The 18,068-nt window shown below is 37.7% G+C and overlaps 4 protein-coding genes across 4 annotated transcripts; 2 read left to right on the top strand and 2 right to left on the bottom strand.

Moving 5' to 3' along the window:
* Positions 1-7,287: 7,287 nt before the first annotated feature.
* LOC103962643 (succinate dehydrogenase assembly factor 2, mitochondrial) lies at positions 7,288-9,429 on the top strand. Its single transcript, XM_009375386.3, has 5 exons — positions 7,288-7,516; positions 7,620-7,727; positions 7,851-7,977; positions 8,848-8,916; positions 9,006-9,429. The coding sequence occupies exons 1-5, from the start codon at positions 7,431-7,433 to the stop codon at positions 9,150-9,152; spliced, it is 537 nt and encodes a 178-aa protein (XP_009373661.2). The 5' UTR covers positions 7,288-7,430; the 3' UTR covers positions 9,153-9,429.
* Positions 9,430-10,528: 1,099 nt separating this feature from the next.
* On the top strand, positions 10,529-12,801 carry LOC103962642 (chromophore lyase CRL, chloroplastic). Its single transcript, XM_009375384.3, has 8 exons — positions 10,529-10,919; positions 11,042-11,102; positions 11,202-11,237; positions 11,330-11,380; positions 11,592-11,684; positions 12,129-12,233; positions 12,381-12,473; positions 12,572-12,801. The coding sequence occupies exons 1-8, from the start codon at positions 10,684-10,686 to the stop codon at positions 12,710-12,712; spliced, it is 816 nt and encodes a 271-aa protein (XP_009373659.2). The 5' UTR covers positions 10,529-10,683; the 3' UTR covers positions 12,713-12,801.
* Positions 12,802-13,121: 320 nt separating this feature from the next.
* Positions 13,122-14,071, bottom strand: LOC103962641 (rubredoxin-2-like). The gene is made up of 3 exons (XM_009375383.3): positions 13,712-14,071; positions 13,527-13,585; positions 13,122-13,415 (listed from the first exon to the last, which is right to left on the bottom strand). Exons 1-3 carry the CDS (start codon positions 13,957-13,959, stop codon positions 13,213-13,215), a joined length of 510 nt encoding a protein of 169 aa, XP_009373658.2. The 5' UTR covers positions 13,960-14,071; the 3' UTR covers positions 13,122-13,212.
* A 693-nt stretch (positions 14,072-14,764) lies between these two features.
* Positions 14,765-17,707, bottom strand: LOC103962640 (probable beta-1,4-xylosyltransferase IRX10L). Its single transcript, XM_009375382.3, has 4 exons — positions 17,177-17,707; positions 16,201-16,589; positions 15,767-16,008; positions 14,765-15,483 (listed from the first exon to the last, which is right to left on the bottom strand). The coding sequence occupies exons 1-4, from the start codon at positions 17,271-17,273 to the stop codon at positions 14,970-14,972; spliced, it is 1,242 nt and encodes a 413-aa protein (XP_009373657.2). The 5' UTR covers positions 17,274-17,707; the 3' UTR covers positions 14,765-14,969.
* Positions 17,708-18,068: the final 361 nt, after the last annotated feature.

The following is an 18,068-nucleotide window of genomic DNA, read 5'->3' on the forward strand; positions in this document are numbered from 1 at the left end:
TAAAAATAATATACATATGATCTTTCACCGGTAGTCATTCTTTTTCGGTTCGGATGGTTAACAATACCTTTAAGTTTCAACTACGTTTCCAATGAGCAGTGGCGAAGTCACGTGAGGGCAAGGAGTGGCGACCGCCCCTTCCCTCACTGGAAAAACATGCCTGGAGCGCGGTTCAGCCCCTCCCCTCACCGGAAAACCCGATTGGTTCTGTTGTTGCTTGTTTTGTACAACTAACTATACAAGGAATTCAAATCAATAAATGACCATCTATAACAAGTGCTTCTCCTGATAAACTGGAACTAAAAAACAATAGGCAAAGCAGCTTTCTCCTAATCATTCTTGAAATGTGTGGTAGAGAGTCAATGGATATCAAATATGACAACATTTTATCATTTTGCTCTTCCCAAAAATCACAACTCAACCTATGTTTATTCAAGACACCATCACTAGGGGCATTTTGGTCATTCGATAGGTACGGATTATAACAGATATTAATATTGTTCACTATTTGGTTGTCTAAATTTTTAAGGAACTTTTACCCTTTGAAGTCATGCCCTTCCCCCCGAAAATTCTTGACTTCGCCACTGCCAATGATTCCCAAGAGCATCAAAACCGAAGCATCCCTCTAACAAACAATGGAGAATAATAATCATAACCTAAGAAGTAGCAGAGATCCAATTCTAAAACTAAAGCCATCAACTGAAACCATACATGCAATAAGAAGATTTGGATGACAAATTCCAGTCGAAAACCAATCTAAAAGGAGATAAACAGTTAAAGTATTTCTATATAACTGTAAAAGTTCCACACCACCAACCATCTCCTCACATAAATAACACCAAAAAAAATTATCAGAATGCCTATGCAAAAATAACACTACCCTTATGTCCATAAAAAATTCGGTTTGGCCAGATACCACCTCAATAAACAATTAAACATAGTGGCTACAAACTAACAAAATTAACGAGAGAGAGCAAGGGAGAGAACAAGAAAAAGGCACAACATTCATCAAATTAATGCAGTAATATTGTTAATTCATGCATGTGCACAGACATGCTCTAGTAATAGAGCCATAGAGTAAATCAGTGACTGTCACTACCAACCTCTAAAAAGGTGATCTTGAGTGAATTGGATGGGCGAATTCAATATCATGAATCTTTGCCTAATAATCAAAATGAAGGAATCCAATATTAATACATGGGAAGAAAGAAAACATTGGAGAAACAGTATATAAAATAGAACATGAAACACAACAATCTAATTGTAAATTTTGAGAAAACCCTAAATGGTGGCAACAGAACAATCATTAATCTACAAATTCTAATTTAAAAACCCTAAAATCCCTACACCAGAAATTCATATTAATAACAAAACCCTAATTCAAAATTACCTAAATTTTAGAGGGATGTTGGCTGGTAGCAGTGTCCTCGACGATAGTGATGGGGTGATGGTGGTCACGACGGCGGAGGTGTTGTCGAATAGGAGAGAATCGACGGCGGGGATAATGGGGTAATGGCCTGGGTTCTTTGGGATGTCGTCGAGAAGGATTATGGGTGATGCCGTTGTGTTGGTCGACAACGGTGATGGCTGGTGAGCACTTTGAGGAGGAGGACGATTGAGAGTTAGAGAGTTGAGGGACTGAGAGTCTGAGGAGGAAAGTCGGCTGCAACGGGAAGAGAGAGACCGAGTAAGCGAGATTAGAGAGAGGAAGGCTTTTGTGCAAAGTGCCTATTTAAAAAAAAAACTTGGGAAATTTTTTAAAAAAAAAACACCTATTTTTAACTATTGCACTGCCAAAATTATCACAAATGGCGCGACACAGATATACATTTCCACTTCGCGCAAAGTGCTTTTGCGCAATGACCACATTGTGGCATCGCACAAGGTTTTTTTTTTAAAAAAAAGTATTATAAATTTTACTAAAAATTTACTTAATAAATATATATAGACCTTTGAACTTGATGGGATACGCATTGTACGAAACTAATTTCAACGATCCAACCGTCAAACTTGTTTGTATATGCTTCGAGATCACATATGCCAAAAATAGCAAAAAACAAACATTCAGATATCAAATAACGTGACAAAACTTTTCGACGGTTATAAACAAAAAATCACGATTTAACGGTAGTTTTAACTCAGATTTTGATGATTTTTTTACAGCTACACTCTTTGATCCTATATGAATACAATGAAATAACTCGATCATCAATTTAAAATATTTACACAAGTGGATACCACAAAATCTTATGTTATACTTAATGAAAGTATAAATAAACTCTAAGTGTTAGTGAATCTATCGTTTTGATGGAATATGCATTGTACAAAACTAATTTCAATGATTCAACCATCAAATTGTTTGTGCATCGAGATCGCATATGCCAAAAATCACAAAAAACAAACATTCAGAGATAAAGTAAAAGGACAAAACTTTTAGACGATTATAAACGAAAAATCATGATTTAATGGTAGTTTTAACTCCGATTTTGATTATTTTTTACAACTACACTCTTTGATCCTATATGAATACAATAAACTAATTCAATCGTCAATTTAAAATATTTACACAAGTGGATACGACAAAATCTTATGTTATACTTAATGAAAGTATAAATAAACTCCAAGTGTTAGTGAATCTATTGTTTTGATGGGATACGCTTTGTACGAAACTAATTTCAACGATCCAACCGTGTAACTTGTTTGTATATGCTTCAAGATCGCATACGCCAAAAATCACAAAAAACAAACATTCAGAGATCAAGTAACGGGACAAAACTTTTCGACGGTTATAAACGAAATTTAAATACAATGAACAATTCCTATTGTTAAGAAAGGAATCTTAGATTGATTTGTCAAATATTGTAGATTGATATTTACTTACCTATTAGGTTATCAGTTAGCATTATTTAGGGAATAGAATAGGAAACAAGTCATGTTAGCCTTTATATAAAGCTGTAAATCCCGTTGATGTTAATACATAGAAATTCATTCCTATATTTTATGCTTCTTATGAACATAGGTGGACCACAAAAAGTTTTTACAGCTACACTCCTACGTTGCGAAAAGCTGTTTTGCGTGACGCCAATCTTCGTCGCGCAAAGTTTCGTTGCGCAAAAGTCGTTTGTGCGATGCCTCCTGTTTTGCGTTGCGTAAAAACATACTTTGTGCGACGAAATTTACTCCGTCGCACAAACATGTTTTTGTACTAGTGTTAGACCGGTCCAATATATATATAAAGTTTAACTAACATCAATGATTTTGCACTTGTTGGATTTGATAGACACGGTGACTTTTTCTCATGATTTCTTGTTTGATATTAGGTTGTAATTCCTCAGAGTTAATTTTATTGTTTTTTTACAATTTGTAAGCCTGTACAATTTTGTTGATCAAGCGCAGCGACACACAAGCGTGATGGGGAAAGAAGAAAACATGTGGTACTTTTTCACACCAAGGGATAAAAAGTATCCAAAAGGGACACGTCCAGATCGAGCAGCATGGAATGGATACTGGAAAGTTACTGGGGTTAAAAAAAGATGTAATGTTAAAAAATGTTGAAGTTGGTTTTTCGACATCACTAGTTTTCTACGAGGGGAAGTCTCCCAATGGTAAAAAGTCTGACTGGCTGATGCATGAATTTAACGTTGTAGCTCCTCCCAGTAAGGCAGACAGAAATAACATGAGGGTTTGAATATATTTAGATATTTTAACTACTATTTCTTTGACAAGAGTAAAAGAGCTAATATTGTCACTCTACATTCGTCATGCACTCGAAATACAAGAGAAATTTTACTTAGAAAGGAGTGCATGGTGACCCTTTGGAGTGTCAAAAAACGGCAATCACAATAAATTTGAGTTTAACTTCTTTGCTTGGAAAAATTTTGTGTTCCTCCCAACACTTAGTTTTGACTTAATATTTTCTCTCTTGCAGCTTGATGACTGGGTTTTGTGTAGGGTATATTACATATGAAGCTTAACAAGGCTAAGAAATTGAAAGCTTCAAACCAAAGTCATGATGTTAATCAAGTTCAGGAACAACAAGACAATGGACATGATTATGATAGAGTAGATCTTTTTCCTCAAAACCCCGACGAGTATCCTCATCCTCCTCAAAACTTATATGATCATCCTCCTCAAACCTCGTATGATCACACTCCTCTTCAAAACTCATATGATCATAGTACTCCTCAAAATTCTAATCATCAATATCCTCATCAAATCCCTACTCATCAACCTTGCTTAGTTTCTAACCAGGGTGGATATAACACAAATCCCATGGGCACGGAAGTTGGACATCTGCATTTAAATTTAAATTTTGAATCTCCTATTTCACTCATTTTTTGAGTTACCTACCAATTTATGTTTTAACTTATGATAGTGATTATTCATATTTGGAACAGGTTATGACGGTTGTTTTGAAGCGGATCAACCAGCAATCCTCCCACGACAGAATGATCAACACTTTTATCTTCCATACTATAATTCTCAGCAATTGGCTGGGTATCAACCTCACCAACAATTATGGGGTTGATAACCATGGGACAATGGTATGACGATTGGTTCGCGAAGCCAATGACTTACCCTATATGACTTTGTCATAGCTAGGTACTAAATATATACTTTTTGTGACTTTAAAGTCTTAGTACCTTTATATTTTTTTTTTCTTGATTGGAATAGTGTTTTTAAATTCTCCTTTCCTTTTATTCTGAAAGGCTATCTATTGGACCGGGAATTTTCTATTTTTAATAACTATTTTTAATGTTTTTTTTAAGAAAAAAAATATGTTGGCAATAATTTTATTTCTACTCTGAGCTTAACACTGAAAAATTCTTCTGTGACGATTTTGATGACTTTCTTTTCATATAAAACTTTGTTTCTATGTTTTCCACATGCACTTCTCTCCCCTAATCTTTCATGATGTGTCGCATGTTCAACCGATGAATGTTTTTGAAATGCTGTGATAAAAAGGTTGGCACATAATATGTTAGAGCATACTAGGCACATAACTGATGTCCTTTTCATTAAAATTAAAAAGCAAGGCTTTGAATGCAGTCTCTAGCGATCAATGTTTTTTTACTAAAATCTTATTAGTTTTCTTTTTTTATCAAAGTTCTTGACATTAATAAAATAATGTATTTTTATGTAGGTTACTATATTTTTAAATTAAAATTTGAAGTTTTTAGTTGTTTGTTTGAGACTTTATGTGACATCCCACATCGCCCAGGGGACTGATCCTTATATGTATATTCCATCTCTACCTAGCACGAGGCCTTTTGGGAGCTCACTGGCTTCGGGTTCCGTAGGAACTCCGAAGTTAAGCGAGAAGAGGGCTAGAGCACTCCCAGGATGGGTGACCCTCTGGGAAGTTGCTCGTGAGTTCCCAAAAACAAAACCGTGAGGGAATGGTAAGTCCAAGCGGACAATATCGTGCTACGGTAGTGGAAGCGGGCCCGGGAAGTGATCTGTCCCGGGCCGGGATGTGACAATTTGGTATCATAGCCTATCCCTGGTCGGAAATGTGCCGACGAGGACGTCGGGCCCCTAAGGGGGGTGGATTGTGACATCCCACATCGCCCAGGGGACTGATCCTTAAATGTATATTCCCATCCTACCTAGCATGAGGCCTTTTGGGAGCTCACTGGCTTCGGGTTCCGTAGGAACTCCGAAGTTAAGCGAGAAGAGGGCTAGAGCACTCCCAGGATGGGTGACCCTCTGGGAAGTTGCTCGTGAGTTCCCAAAAACAAAACCGTGAGGGAATGGTAAGCCCAAAGCGGACAATATCGTGCTACGGTAGTGGAAGCGGGCCCGGGAAGTGATCTGTCCCGGGCCGGGATGTGACACTTTAAATAAAACCCATAATTTGTGGGACTAAAAATAATAAAATATAAATTATATTCTCCAATACGTTGTGTTTATAAATATAAGCATAGGTACAATCATCAAAATTATAAAAAATTTATCGTACTAAAACATGGGTACATTCTTCAAAGCTGCAAATAAAAAAAAATAGGCTTAATAGTATTAGTAAATTTCTTTTATTAAACTTGACACGAATACATTCTCAAATCAACAAAATAAAATGTACACATATAAGTTTAAAATGGATTAGAAAAAAAATTGAATGGGTTTTATATATAAAAAAACAAAGAAGTTACATCTTATATTAAAAAAATGATACATTTCCATATAACAAATTGGTATATTTTAAGAATAGTTACATTTTGTTGATGTACAAAATCAGTGAAGACTTTGGAACAATGTAAAGTGTCAAGTTTGTGACCTTCACTTGGTTGCTTCGATCACTAGTGAGGATAAATATGTAAAGAGATAGAGATAGGGAAGGAAACACAAGATGTACATGATTCACCCTAAGTTTGGCTACATCTACGGAGTAGAGGAGTTCTTATTAATAGTGAAGGGTTTACACAAATAAATATGTTCAAGCATAATCATCATTAGTGAGTTTTAATGACTAGTTTAAGTATAATAATGACATTAGGGATTCATTGTAGGAGAATGATCTTCTTTTATAGTTGAGGAGAGTCTCTAACTTTTGTCCGCGGTCAATGTGTGACTCTATGAGTTTTATTCTAACCTTGACATGTGTCGTGCCGTGATTGGCTTCCTGGTCAGAAGGAAACTCTTATGCTTCGGCAAGGGTGTCTCACCATGAACCTCTCAATGGATCCTTGAAGGTATGAAGTTGACCGGTGCTTAGTAGTTTCGGGATTGATCAAGTATGGTACAAACACATTTAAAATTAAAAAAATTGAAAAATTATATGAATGACTAAAAAAAATTTTAATAAATAATTGAATTTTTTATTATAAAAAACTAATGAATACAAACTTATTCAAATTTTATTTTAGAAATGCTTTAAATTGAAAATTAATTAGGAGTTTATAAAGATGTAGCCTTATCTTTACTATGAGCGTAGCAATAATGTGGTTCAAGTTCGTCTATGGCGAAATTTGAACCTGAGACCTCTCACATACAAATGAAAAGAAATATCACTAAACTGTAGTACTAAGTGGCAGTAAATAGTTTTAGTTAAAAGCAATGTTATTAAAAAATTTCAATCAAATGTTCAAAAGTTTTAATTTAGAATTACTAAAAAAAAAAAAAAAAGGTCTAAACAAATGCTGCTAAATCTAAAAACGAAAATTTTAACCTAAATTATACAATAAATTAGTCATAATAATTTAGAAAGTAAAATATCAAAGCCAAACATCTCCTTTTAGGTACCTTGCCTTTTCTGAATTGACGCCACAACTCACAAGCATATGGACGTAAAAAGGCCACGATGCCTCGGGGCGGGCAGGCCCTTTTCATTGTTGATCTAATTTAAACCCCACAAATTGTATCATTTCTCGACTCCTCTCTCTTCCCTTCCGTTGTTTTCTGCGAACGCAGTCGAAAAAAGAAGGGAAAACATGGGAAGCTTGAGAAGAAGCTTGATCAGCCTCCACCGAGCTCTCAAATCCACCGCTTCCATCTCTCCCGCCGAAACCCATCTCAGGTATTCCCTTCTCCCTCATTTGCAATGGCTATTCGTAAAGGCGGTGGCTTTGTGTGGAGTGAATTGGCCCTGATTTTTGTTGGGGTGTGATTTCATTTTCCAGGCCTCAATTCGGATACGGTTTGTTTCAGCGTTGTTATTCCGCTAACAATGGCAGCAATCTGGATATCGACCTCTCCAACCAAGAGAGCAAAAGGCGGTTGTTCAACAGGTCACTAATTCTTCTATAACCGTTTCGTTTTCAGTTTTTTGTCGCGTAGTTACCTCTATACATAACCAAAAATAATTGGTTTTGTTGCTTCTGAGACAAGAATTGGTTTGGGTTGTGGAACAGATTGATATACAGGAGCAAGCAGAGAGGGTTTTTGGAGCTGGATTTGGTTCTGGGGAAGTGGGTGGAGGAGCATATACATTCCATGGATGAACAGGGAATTAAATCTCTTGTGGATGTCCTTGACCTGGTAAATTTCTTATCACCACTTTGATCATTAAAATCTTCTGCTTTCGGTGCCCTTTCGAATGCTTGATAGTTTATGCTGTGATTAGTAAAGAAAACACTGCCGAATTTGTTGTTTTTTCATTGGAATTTAACCAATAAGTTTCTGATATATGCGAAATAGTTTAAACAGGCATTCTGCTAAGACTCAAATCTTGTATAGTAACAGCCCTAATGTGAGTTGATGTTAATTGTCATCGTAGACTAACTGAAAGTGTTGCATAGGCAACACCAGCTCAGATGTGTTTGTTCATGGTTGTTCACAGCATAAGTTAGCAGTGTATATAAGGTCATCCCTATTTGATGTCGGAATTATATTTGTTATCCATCTGAGCGTTTAACTGACATATAGGGATGTGGTGCTTTCAAGAGTAGGGTGACCAGCACACTATTTGTGATGGCGCTAGCTTCTTCAGTTATTTAGAGCTTTCTTGTTCACTGTTTCTCACTCAGTTTTGTGATGTATGTTGGCAATAAATAGTTGTTCCACTTGTGAATAAAAGAGGCTTTGCATTTTCGGTTGAGTTTTCAAGCACTTGAAATCAAATATCAAGAAACATAAAATGTTTTAAATCCCTGGATTTTCATCAACCAACAGTTGAAATAACAAAGATTTAGAGTGTGTAAGTAAATGCTATGTTTCCTGTTAACCTCAGAACTTAGCACTTAGAGCATGGTCAGTTCCCTATTCATGCACTTGATGTAAGCATGGATGGAGGCAAGATGTACGGTTTTTCTAGAATTGATACTACGCAAATTGCAAAGTCGAATGACAAGGGAGAAACTTTTGCTTGATTTTTCATTTGCCATACTGATATCATTTTCCCTTCTACAGGAAAACCCAGATCTGTGGAAGTGGTTAAGTGGCCAGGAGCAACCCCCTGAAGCACTCCAAACTAATCCTGTGAGAAAGTGATATCTGAATGTTCAAATTCCATTTGTTGCTATATTCTCCATAGACACCGTTTTCATTCAAATGATCTGTTTTTGTAGGTTTTTACTGCAGTGCGCAACAAGATCATGAACAACCTGAACAGCTATGCCTCTCCCGAGACACGAGCAACACCTGGCCAGCCATGGGTTAGAGGGTGGGATGATATAAAGAAAAGCCAGGGTGGCCCTTTAACCGGGAACCAGTAGCTCTGCCATCACCTTTTCAAGTTAAATTTCTATGTAGTGTGTTGATTTGTGTAATCAGTTAGCGATGAAAAATGCCAATTAGAAGTTGCAATGCCGAGTCTTAAGTTAAACACCGGCGGATTCAATAAACCCAAGAGGTATGATTCTCATTTTACAATGTAACACATTGATAATATGGTCGATACACTTTGGCATGCGTTTTCAGAATGAATGAAAGGAAATAAATTGTGTAATCAAATGGTGCAGTTATTAGAAAACTGAATTATTCTTTTGGTTCTTTGCTTCTGGAGTTGAGTTGTAGCCTTCGAAATTTTCAAATAAAACCAGTTTAAACAAGTTCTTGTAACGAATAGGAATTGCCTGTCGATATACCCTCCATAATATAAATATCATTGTAGGTAAGAAAATGTACTAGCAACAAGTGCTTGTAGCTTAGTTAGTTAAGAGTATTTAACTATGCATTTGAGGTTTCAAGTTTGATTTTTTGCTCCCTATAGTATTTTATTGATGCTGGTGCATTATCGACAAAGAAATACTAAGGTTCTAAAAGACCGCTAGTCGAGCAGCGGGCTAAGGACACGGTGAAGATGCACAAAAGCAACAACTGATGAACGGGAACAAAACATAACGGTACATAATGACTCAGATGTAGCGAAATGTAAGTAAATGTATAAAGCCTAAATGTAGAGACTTAAAATCCTAATGGAGAAACTACAGAAAATTTTGATTTTGGGCTTGATTCCTAACAGATTTTACCACAAAGGTTTAAATTCAACTTCTTTTTTACCACATGGGCCATTTTCCAAGTACTCTATTACCACGATAACTATTTATTCAATTAGACTGTTAATGTTTAGTAGTGTCAAATTGGAAGGATATTTTAGTAGGGTAGCTCTCTCACAATAGTTGAGATTGAGAGTCCAAAAATATGACGTACTAAACTATCTGGTAAGAGAATATATGTTGAAATGCTCTTAACTAGTGGTAATGATCATCTTCTTATTTATTATCATTTTTTTTTTTATCGAATTTTATTTATTATCGTTGAATGAGTTTAAATTTTAATATTTATATTTATTCACTATACAAATCTCGAAACTTTAATAATAATAAATAAATGATTTTCATTACAACCACTTAAGAAGGGTGAGCAAATTTATTTTGCAAGATGAAACTTCTACGTCACTTAATAATTTCTTTGGACGGAATGGTGACGGCAACGTGGCAATCATTGGTAAGCTCCTGAAACAAAGCCGACGGCCGATGTTAGCTTTACTACATCCAGATAAACGGTCTGGATGAACCGAACCGAAAGCGATTCGACCCGACCCGACCCAACCCATTTGATCAATTTCCAGTTCTATAATTTTCACATTTCAATTTCAAATACAGAGAAATGCAGAAGTAGCAAAAACAAAAAGGTGTTTTTAGGATTATCCCTAGATTTGTGGGGTGTGGCTGAATTCAATCGAAATGGTACTAGTTGCAGTAGCAGTAAACACACCGCGTGATTGAGATTGTAATAAAGGAAATGGTAATTGGGTCGGAGCCCGGTAGCGGGAGCTCCGATTCCGCGGGAGGATGGAGCGTGGCTCGCGGGCTGCTGGTGAAAACGCTGGTGATGATAGGCGGAGCTCTGCTGCTGAAGCGGCTCACCAAGTCCACCACCCGGTGGGACCACGCCCGCCTCGTTTCCCGTTCTCTCTCCGGCGAGAAGTTCTCCAAAGACCAAGCGGCCAGAGATCCTGACCACTACTTCAACATCAGGTGGGTCCCCAAAACCCAATTGGACCACAATTCTTCGTTCCTTTCGTGTTCAATTCAATTGGGTTTTTTTGTTTGAAGGGTTTTGTGGTTGAATTTTACATGATTTCTTGATATTCTTGCAGAATGGTAACTTGCCCAGCAGCTGAAATGGTGGATGGTTCTAATGTTTTGTACTTTGAACAAGTAAGCTTATTGTTCCATGCAAAATTCATTAAATTTTTTTCTGTAAAGTTTGGTTTTTTTTGGGTTGAATTTAAGCTTGAATTTGTGGGGTTTTGGTAGGCTTTTTGGAGGACTCCTCAGAAGCCGTTTCGACAAGTATGTTCATGCCTTCAAATGTCAATTCTTGGCAAACTTACTTGCCCATTGTTTTGTTCTTTTGAGTAATTGTTAGAGTTTCCTGGTTGCAGAGATTCTATATGGTGAAGCCTTGCCCGAAAGAATTGAAATGTGATGTCGAGGTGGGTGTATAATCGGTTTTGCAGTTTAGTTTGAAGAGCGTGTTAATGTAATGATAATCTGTATGTGAACTTCTCTTTTCAGAGAGTATTTACTAAGTAAATTGTTACTAGCTCTCTTTTACTCAATGCACTAGCATGAAACTAGAGTGTGCGAGATGTATCTCGGGATTCTTTGAGGTTCTAATATATTGAAATTTCTATTAATGAGCAGCTAAGCTCATATGCAATCAGAGATGCAGAGGAGTACAAGAATTTCTGCGATCGCTCAAAAGACCAGCGACCACTTCCTGAAGAAGTTATCGGGGTTAGTCTGTTCGCATCAAAATCATAATCTTTGCTTGTCAATGCTTGCTTTTAGATTTTCTGGTATCAAACACATTATTGTGGCTTACAAATGCAGTTTATAGTTATCTTGTAGAACATACTAATTTTAGGTTATAGACGACTTTCAACTTGCTAACTTCACATTGATATAACTTCTTTAGCATTGAACCTTTCAGAGAACTAATCTTATTTAAAAATGTAATCTAAGATGATCTTTTAGTGAAAACTTAGGAGTCATTACCAGGGACCGTTGATATTATAACCTTGCCTGTAAGGCTTCAGGCACAAGCTTGTGAGTAAGCACTTAAAGAAAGCTCTGGAGTTGCTACTTCATCCGGGAATTAGATAGTCCAATATTTAACCATTTGAAAACATTTATGGATATGCTTTCAATGTTTTTATTCAAACTTCTCTCTGTCCGCAGGACATTGCAGAGCATTTGACAACAATTCATCTGAAACGTTGTGAGCGTGGGAAACGCTGCTTATATGAAGGTTCAACTCCGCCTGACAGCTTTCCTAATTTATGGGTAATTCTTTTAGTCTTGGTCATTTTTTCCTTTTGTTAAGACCTTGTTACGAGTCCATGGATAACAGTTGGTTACTTGATAGTTGAAACTGCTATGAATCAAATGACTGTTATTCAGTGATATATCGTTTTTCCCCGTTTGTTACAGAATGGAGCAGCATACTGTACTTCGGAACTTGCAATTCATAAAAATAATGAGATACATGCCTGGGATAGGGGATTTGATGGTGATGGAAATCAGGTCAGTTTATCCTCTTAGTCACTCTATAATCCCCTTACTGGATGCTGTAATGTGGTAGTTTTCCGGGGAGTAAGTCAAAGTGCTTTGTATTGTTACAGGTTTGGGGTCCAAAGGAAGGTCCGTACGAATTCAAGCCTGCCCCGGGCTCTAGTACCAACGACATGTTCTCTTCTTTAAATTTTCCTATTCAGCAGTCTATGGAGAAAAGAATAGAGGGTTCTTTTGTTTTGCAAGAATAATCACTTGATACCTGTAACCATCCTATGTAAATGCTCAAATTTTTTGTAGCTCAACTCTGTTAATGGTATTTCGTTTCAGCTTGCATCTTTCTCTCGCTCTTCTCGTTTACTGAATATCGTAATTTAGGTTTCAGGCGAAATTTTGGTATCTGCCACTGTGCCGGTGTATGAAAACCCGACTAGCACATGCAGACGTTGCTTACATGTTGAGGAATACATCCGTATGTGTTGGCGGTGCGATTGCATTTTTATTTGATGAGTTCTTACTGCATTCGATATTTGAAGGAATTCACGGCTGTGCTACTATCGATTCCCATGAGTTCATCCTACTTTCCGGAGACGCCAATTTTTTGCGTAGATCCTTTTTGTTCTTATTGTGAATTCAATTGCTGACGCGACGGAAGTAAAATTCAACAGAAAGATTTGTTCTACACATCGAATGAAATTATACAAATGATTGTGTTCAATACATTTGAGGTTACAGAATCTAATACTCTGATCTATCCCTGAAAGCCGGCGTTGATGTAGAAGTATAATCCAACAAGTGCCACAACTCCGACAACGACAGCTATAGGCAGTGCCTTCCCGATTGCTTCTTCTCTCTGCAACTGCGCTTTTCGTTCCTTCCGGACATCCTTCTTGTTGGCGTCTTTGGTCACCGGAGGCTGGTATGCCCTAAACCTCCGTTTCGGAGCACCACAAACTGCAAACCACAGATTACTTACATGAGTTTAATCATTTGTACAAATGAAAAGCTTTGAAATTTGATGGTGAAATGTAGGTCGTGTAAAAAAATGAAGTGCTTAATTTTTACCAGGGCAGAAATACTTGTCAGGTAACTTCTCAAAGGGAGTTCTGTCGTTGTATATATACCTGCATCATCATGACGATCAAGATTAAAGAACAGCAAAAAAAACTCAAATTCGAATCTCACTCCCCATAGATTAGAATAGTTAGAATATCGCCATGTCAAGAATAAAAACTGTAATAATATGGTACCCGCAATCGCGACAAATATAGGCTCCTTTGGAGGCGACGCGCATGGAGAACTTGGGTGCAGAGGAAGAAGCAAGAGGCTTTTGCTTCGGAGAAAGCAATAAGAGGTGGTGTGATGAAGAAAAGAAGGTTGACTTTAGAGCGAAGCTATCGGATGGTTGTCGGAGGCCGGCATTGCCCTTCGGAGCTGCTAACGGAGACGGTGGCGCTAGGCGGTTTCTTGTGGTGGGTGCCTGCAGTTGCAGGGCCATGTCGTAGGATAGTAGGAGCTACAGGGAAGCGAGTGAAACAGTAGAGTTGAAGGAATGAGAGGAAGATATGAAGAGGATAAGAGACCGTGGTGGGAACGAAAAAGGTGAATTGGAATTGTGCGAGTCTCGTTGGGCGTCGCGTGGCCTTGGTAATCCCCACATACCAAACACTTACTACAAGGATCTCTTCTATCAATTTTATCGGATTAAGTGATCTGAACCTTCCAAATTTCATCCAACGGTTCACTTGTTTTGATCATTTAAAAGTTATGATATTTTTTTTGCCGTTGGATAAAATGTAAAAGATTCGAATCATTTGATCCGATGATCTTAGTGGAAAATATCGGAAGAGGATCTCTTTCCCTTACTACATGTTACAACCAGTAGCACCCTCTCGACTCTTCTAATTTATTTTTCAGGAATGCTAGCTATGTTTTGTTTCTTCTCTTTTCACTTATGCCCTATTTAAATTTGACAGATAATATTAATGATTTGGTTGACATCTGGTATTTAATACATATACGTAGGTGTAAACAAAGTTAACATGACTTCTATTCAGTGAGAAGGTCTAAGTAGGAAAAGGCAAGTATAAAAGATGGCTAGCATTCCTCTTTATTATTTTTTGGGCTCGTTCTGGTTTGCTTTTTTAAAAAGTACTTATGTTCATAAGTTCTATTTCTAGAAGTGTTTTTATTATTAAAAAAAAAAAAAACAAACAAACAAACTTCAAATGAACCTGTATAAGTAAGCACAGCAAAGTCATGAAGCCGAGTATTTCGTTGGTGTGGGATTCACAAACTTCAAATGAAACGATGGAACAATCACCATCATGCTTTCAATGAAATTATAACAATCCAAGTCACGCTACAAAAGAAAAGTGTACAATAATCTGATACCTTTTCACGAAATCCAAATTTTTACAGTCATGAAAATCGGCATCTCAACTATAACAAAATTACTACAGTAAAATTTGGAGGCTTGGCTGAAGAGGAGGTAAAAAGTCAGAGTGGCTACCATGGTTTCAGGTCGCCCACTGGCCCTGCGGTCCAGTTCAGGATCTTCTCACCCGGCTTCAAGAAAACATCAGGGCCGTGCGGCAACTTGCGCGCAAGTCCGTTGAGAACTTGATGGAAAGCATCTCCTGCTTCGGCAGGTTGTGGGAATAACATGGCTTGCTTCATTGAAGGGTTAGCGAGCAATCTCTGCTTTCTCAGTATCAGTTCAGGTGGGATGGAAGTGAGTATGGTGTCCAAGTTGGGGACATCATTCTCATCTACAAACACACCAATCTCTTCCCAAGGGATGGCATCGGCAAAGGGTAGAACAATGTCGTCTGCTATGATAACAGGAATGCAGCCAAAAATCACTGCTTCAACCAATCTTGGACTCCAAGGAGCCCAGCCGAGAGGGCATAAACAAAAGACTGCTCGTTGCATGTCCTCATAGTATGTGGTGGGGTGCTCGGTAGACATGTCAAAAAGCGGATTGTCTTTGAAGTTCTCCCACACCGCTGCTCGTGCACCTCTGTAAAGTACAAAAAGTTAGACCACCTCCTGCCCCGACCTATTTTCATATTATTGTTATCTAGCAAACCAAAGAACCCCAAACTCTCATTTCTTATTTTCAACAGCTATCAGAAGTTAACTTCTAGTTTAGAAAATGAAATGCCGTCACATTGTTTAACCTCATAAAATGGCACAACCTCTCTCATCCACCAATGGAAGGATGCATTTTGTGCGTTCAAACACTATGGGAGACTTAGACACCATTTTTGTTAACATTCACATATAGGTTATGGAAGAATTACCTTGCATAATAACCACCTTCTGGGTCATTTCCCACATCATAAAATAATCCTCGGAAGTAAACAAAGATGGACCTAGGAGTTTTCTCAGGAATTAGGTGGGTTTGCATCTTCTGTGGAGGAGCATAAGGAGGAACTGTTATTGAGCCCTCTTTCAAGCAAACATGATTCTTTTGCCCAAAAGTCTGAACCAAAGTTGCACGTTGGAGCATGCGAAGAATTCCTCTTTCAATCGCCTTCTCTTCCTGCAATAGTTTATACATGGAACCAACTCAGATAATTGACATGCTCAAATACAACACATGAATTTACATCATGAAAGAAGTAAGCTCTACAGGCATATCGGAACAAGCTAACATAATTATTCCAATTGGTCCAAATTACGAACGGTCAGAATTCCATGAGAGAATTAAGAAGAAGCAAACCAAGCTTCTAACCTGATAATGAAAACATGCTCCAAAGTCATGAGGCACTACAAAAAAGTGATCAGCACCTTCTGTCCGGTTCCAGTAAGGCCAATTCGAAGAAATGAGTTGTATTGCACTCCTCATCATCCGTGGTGACTTAAAAGGCAAAGGAAGGCCATTGGGGGTCAGGTCACAAGTGGTGTAAACAGGAGTATAAAACCAATCTGCTTCTTCAGGATTAAGGGTTCGGACGGGGCTAGACAGGAGAAACCGATGCATAAAGATCTCAGCTGCAAACATATGGTTGAGGCATCTGGGATCCTTCTGAAGAATCTTCTTGTTGTATTTGCTTGGAAGCTCATACACAAAAACTTTCAACCTTCCTACTGGGTCATCGTCCAAAACATCACCAGCACTACCTACATTTGGTGCAAACAAACCATACTTAAGTTCTCATACACTTGTATTCCTCAGCAGATTCTGAATCTACGTACAATAGACAGACTTCTAAAGACCAAATCCAACAAATCCAAAAGGATCAAAACGGCGTAATTCTTGGTCCTTGGAGTTCATCAACATCGTCACAATGGCATTATTATGCATTTGCCGCCCTTCTGGGAGCTACAATTCCAGCTAAACAACCCAGCATTTACTATGTATATAACTTCGATTATTGGCGGATCAAAACTAAACTCTTCTCCGAGACTAACCTCATTATTGTCAAACCAAAATTAAGAACAACGTGGAAATTAACAATGATAAGAACTAAATCAACATCCAACATTCCATATGTCCAATTGAACATCAAATTTAGATAACAGATCCATAAAATGTACCAAACCTACGAACACCCCATCAATCAAAAGATTCAAAACCAAAACTTCAAGTGATCAAAACCCAGGTAGCTGTTAAAGGCAGCAAAATGAAATTCGAAACCGAAAAATGGCAAAAACCCAAGAGCAATCAAATAATGTAAATCGAAAAAAATAGTCTTTCTGTCCCCTACCTGAAATTCTCTCAGTGCGGGCATGCTCCCCTGAACCAAACCCCACCACAAAGGCAGCAACAAGAAACCCAGCAAAACCCAGCTTCCAAAATCTCATATTTTTTTTTCCCCAATCCTTCTCTTTCTTCAGCTGCAAAATCAGCAACCCAGCAAACGTGGAAGGGTCCTGAAGGATATGACCCCAAGAAGGCAGATGGGTTCTTTAGCAATCTGGTAAAGGTGGTGGTTGGGACGTCGAAAGGTGGATTGGTTGGATGATTCGTTCAAAATTGTTGAGCTTTATTTTCCGACTCCAAAGACTCTGGCTTTTGGCTTCAGCAGCAGAGAGGAAATTGACAGGGAAAATGAAGAAAAAAATAGTAACAATTTGGGGTTGAAGAAACAAGGACAATAAGATCTCTTCTGGGTTGTTTGATGTGTATTTTATTCAGCGTCCATGGAGGTTCGATGGCAAGTCCATCTCAGTCACCGACACCAGAAGACCAAGCCTCCCAACCTGCTCTTTTCTGATTCGTGATTCACCAAAATTTACCAAATTATTCCTTTTTGGTCAATGAAATAAATTGGAAGTCGTTTCAAAGTTTTTACTTTTTACCAGCAAGTAGAAAATAAAAGAGACCGATGTAATTTTGTAACTGAAAAAAAGGGTCGACTTTAAAGGGTTTAACTAAATACTGCTAGAACAGTACGCCTTATTAAATTTGAATTCTCAGCTTTATAATTTAGATAAACTAATGTAAGAAATCATTTGTCCAAAAGATCACAAATTATCAGAGGGGCCATTATAAAAGCTTTTCATGACCATTTCAAAGGAGATGTATAGAAATTATAGCTTTAATTTGTGATGTATATTTCATAAATTGCAATGTACAATGGGGGTATATATAAGGAA

This window comes from the organism of the source record quoted next, unplaced genomic scaffold (genome assembly GCF_019419815.1).
Source record: "Pyrus x bretschneideri cultivar Hongxiangsu unplaced genomic scaffold, Pyrus_bretschneideri_v1 Contig42, whole genome shotgun sequence".
In the NCBI taxonomy this organism is placed as follows: Eukaryota; Viridiplantae; Streptophyta; class Magnoliopsida; order Rosales; family Rosaceae; genus Pyrus; species Pyrus x bretschneideri.

What these genes read in the sequence shown, in the direction of transcription:
- LOC103962643 (XM_009375386.3), top strand. Translation starts at nt 7,431, where the DNA reads ATGGGAAGCTTGAGAAGAAGCTTGATCAGCCTCCACCGAGCTCTCAAA. An exon ending in AAAAGGCGGTTGTTCAACAG is followed by an intron (nt 7,728 to 7,850) that starts GTCACTAATTCT and finishes GTTGTGGAACAG; the next exon opens with ATTGATATACAGGAGCAAGC. An exon ending in TTGTGGATGTCCTTGACCTG is followed by an intron (nt 7,978 to 8,847) that starts GTAAATTTCTTA and finishes TCCCTTCTACAG; the next exon opens with GAAAACCCAGATCTGTGGAA.
- LOC103962642 (XM_009375384.3), top strand. Translation starts at nt 10,684, where the DNA reads ATGGTAATTGGGTCGGAGCCCGGTAGCGGGAGCTCCGATTCCGCGGGA. An exon ending in TTCCTGAAGAAGTTATCGGG is followed by an intron (nt 11,685 to 12,128) that starts GTTAGTCTGTTC and finishes CTCTGTCCGCAG; the next exon opens with GACATTGCAGAGCATTTGAC. An exon ending in TTGATGGTGATGGAAATCAG is followed by an intron (nt 12,474 to 12,571) that starts GTCAGTTTATCC and finishes GTATTGTTACAG; the next exon opens with GTTTGGGGTCCAAAGGAAGG.
- LOC103962641 (XM_009375383.3), bottom strand. Translation starts at nt 13,959, where the DNA reads ATGGCCCTGCAACTGCAGGCACCCACCACAAGAAACCGCCTAGCGCCA. An exon ending in TATATTTGTCGCGATTGCGG is followed by an intron (nt 13,586 to 13,711) that starts GTACCATATTAT and finishes ATGATGATGCAG; the next exon opens with GTATATATACAACGACAGAA. An exon ending in TGACAAGTATTTCTGCCCTG is followed by an intron (nt 13,416 to 13,526) that starts GTAAAAATTAAG and finishes TGTGGTTTGCAG; the next exon opens with TTTGTGGTGCTCCGAAACGG.
- LOC103962640 (XM_009375382.3), bottom strand. Translation starts at nt 17,273, where the DNA reads ATGAGATTTTGGAAGCTGGGTTTTGCTGGGTTTCTTGTTGCTGCCTTT. An exon ending in CCGCACTGAGAGAATTTCAG is followed by an intron (nt 16,590 to 17,176) that starts GTAGGGGACAGA and finishes CACCAAATGTAG; the next exon opens with GTAGTGCTGGTGATGTTTTG. An exon ending in GAAGGTGGTTATTATGCAAG is followed by an intron (nt 15,484 to 15,766) that starts GTAATTCTTCCA and finishes TGTACTTTACAG; the next exon opens with AGGTGCACGAGCAGCGGTGT.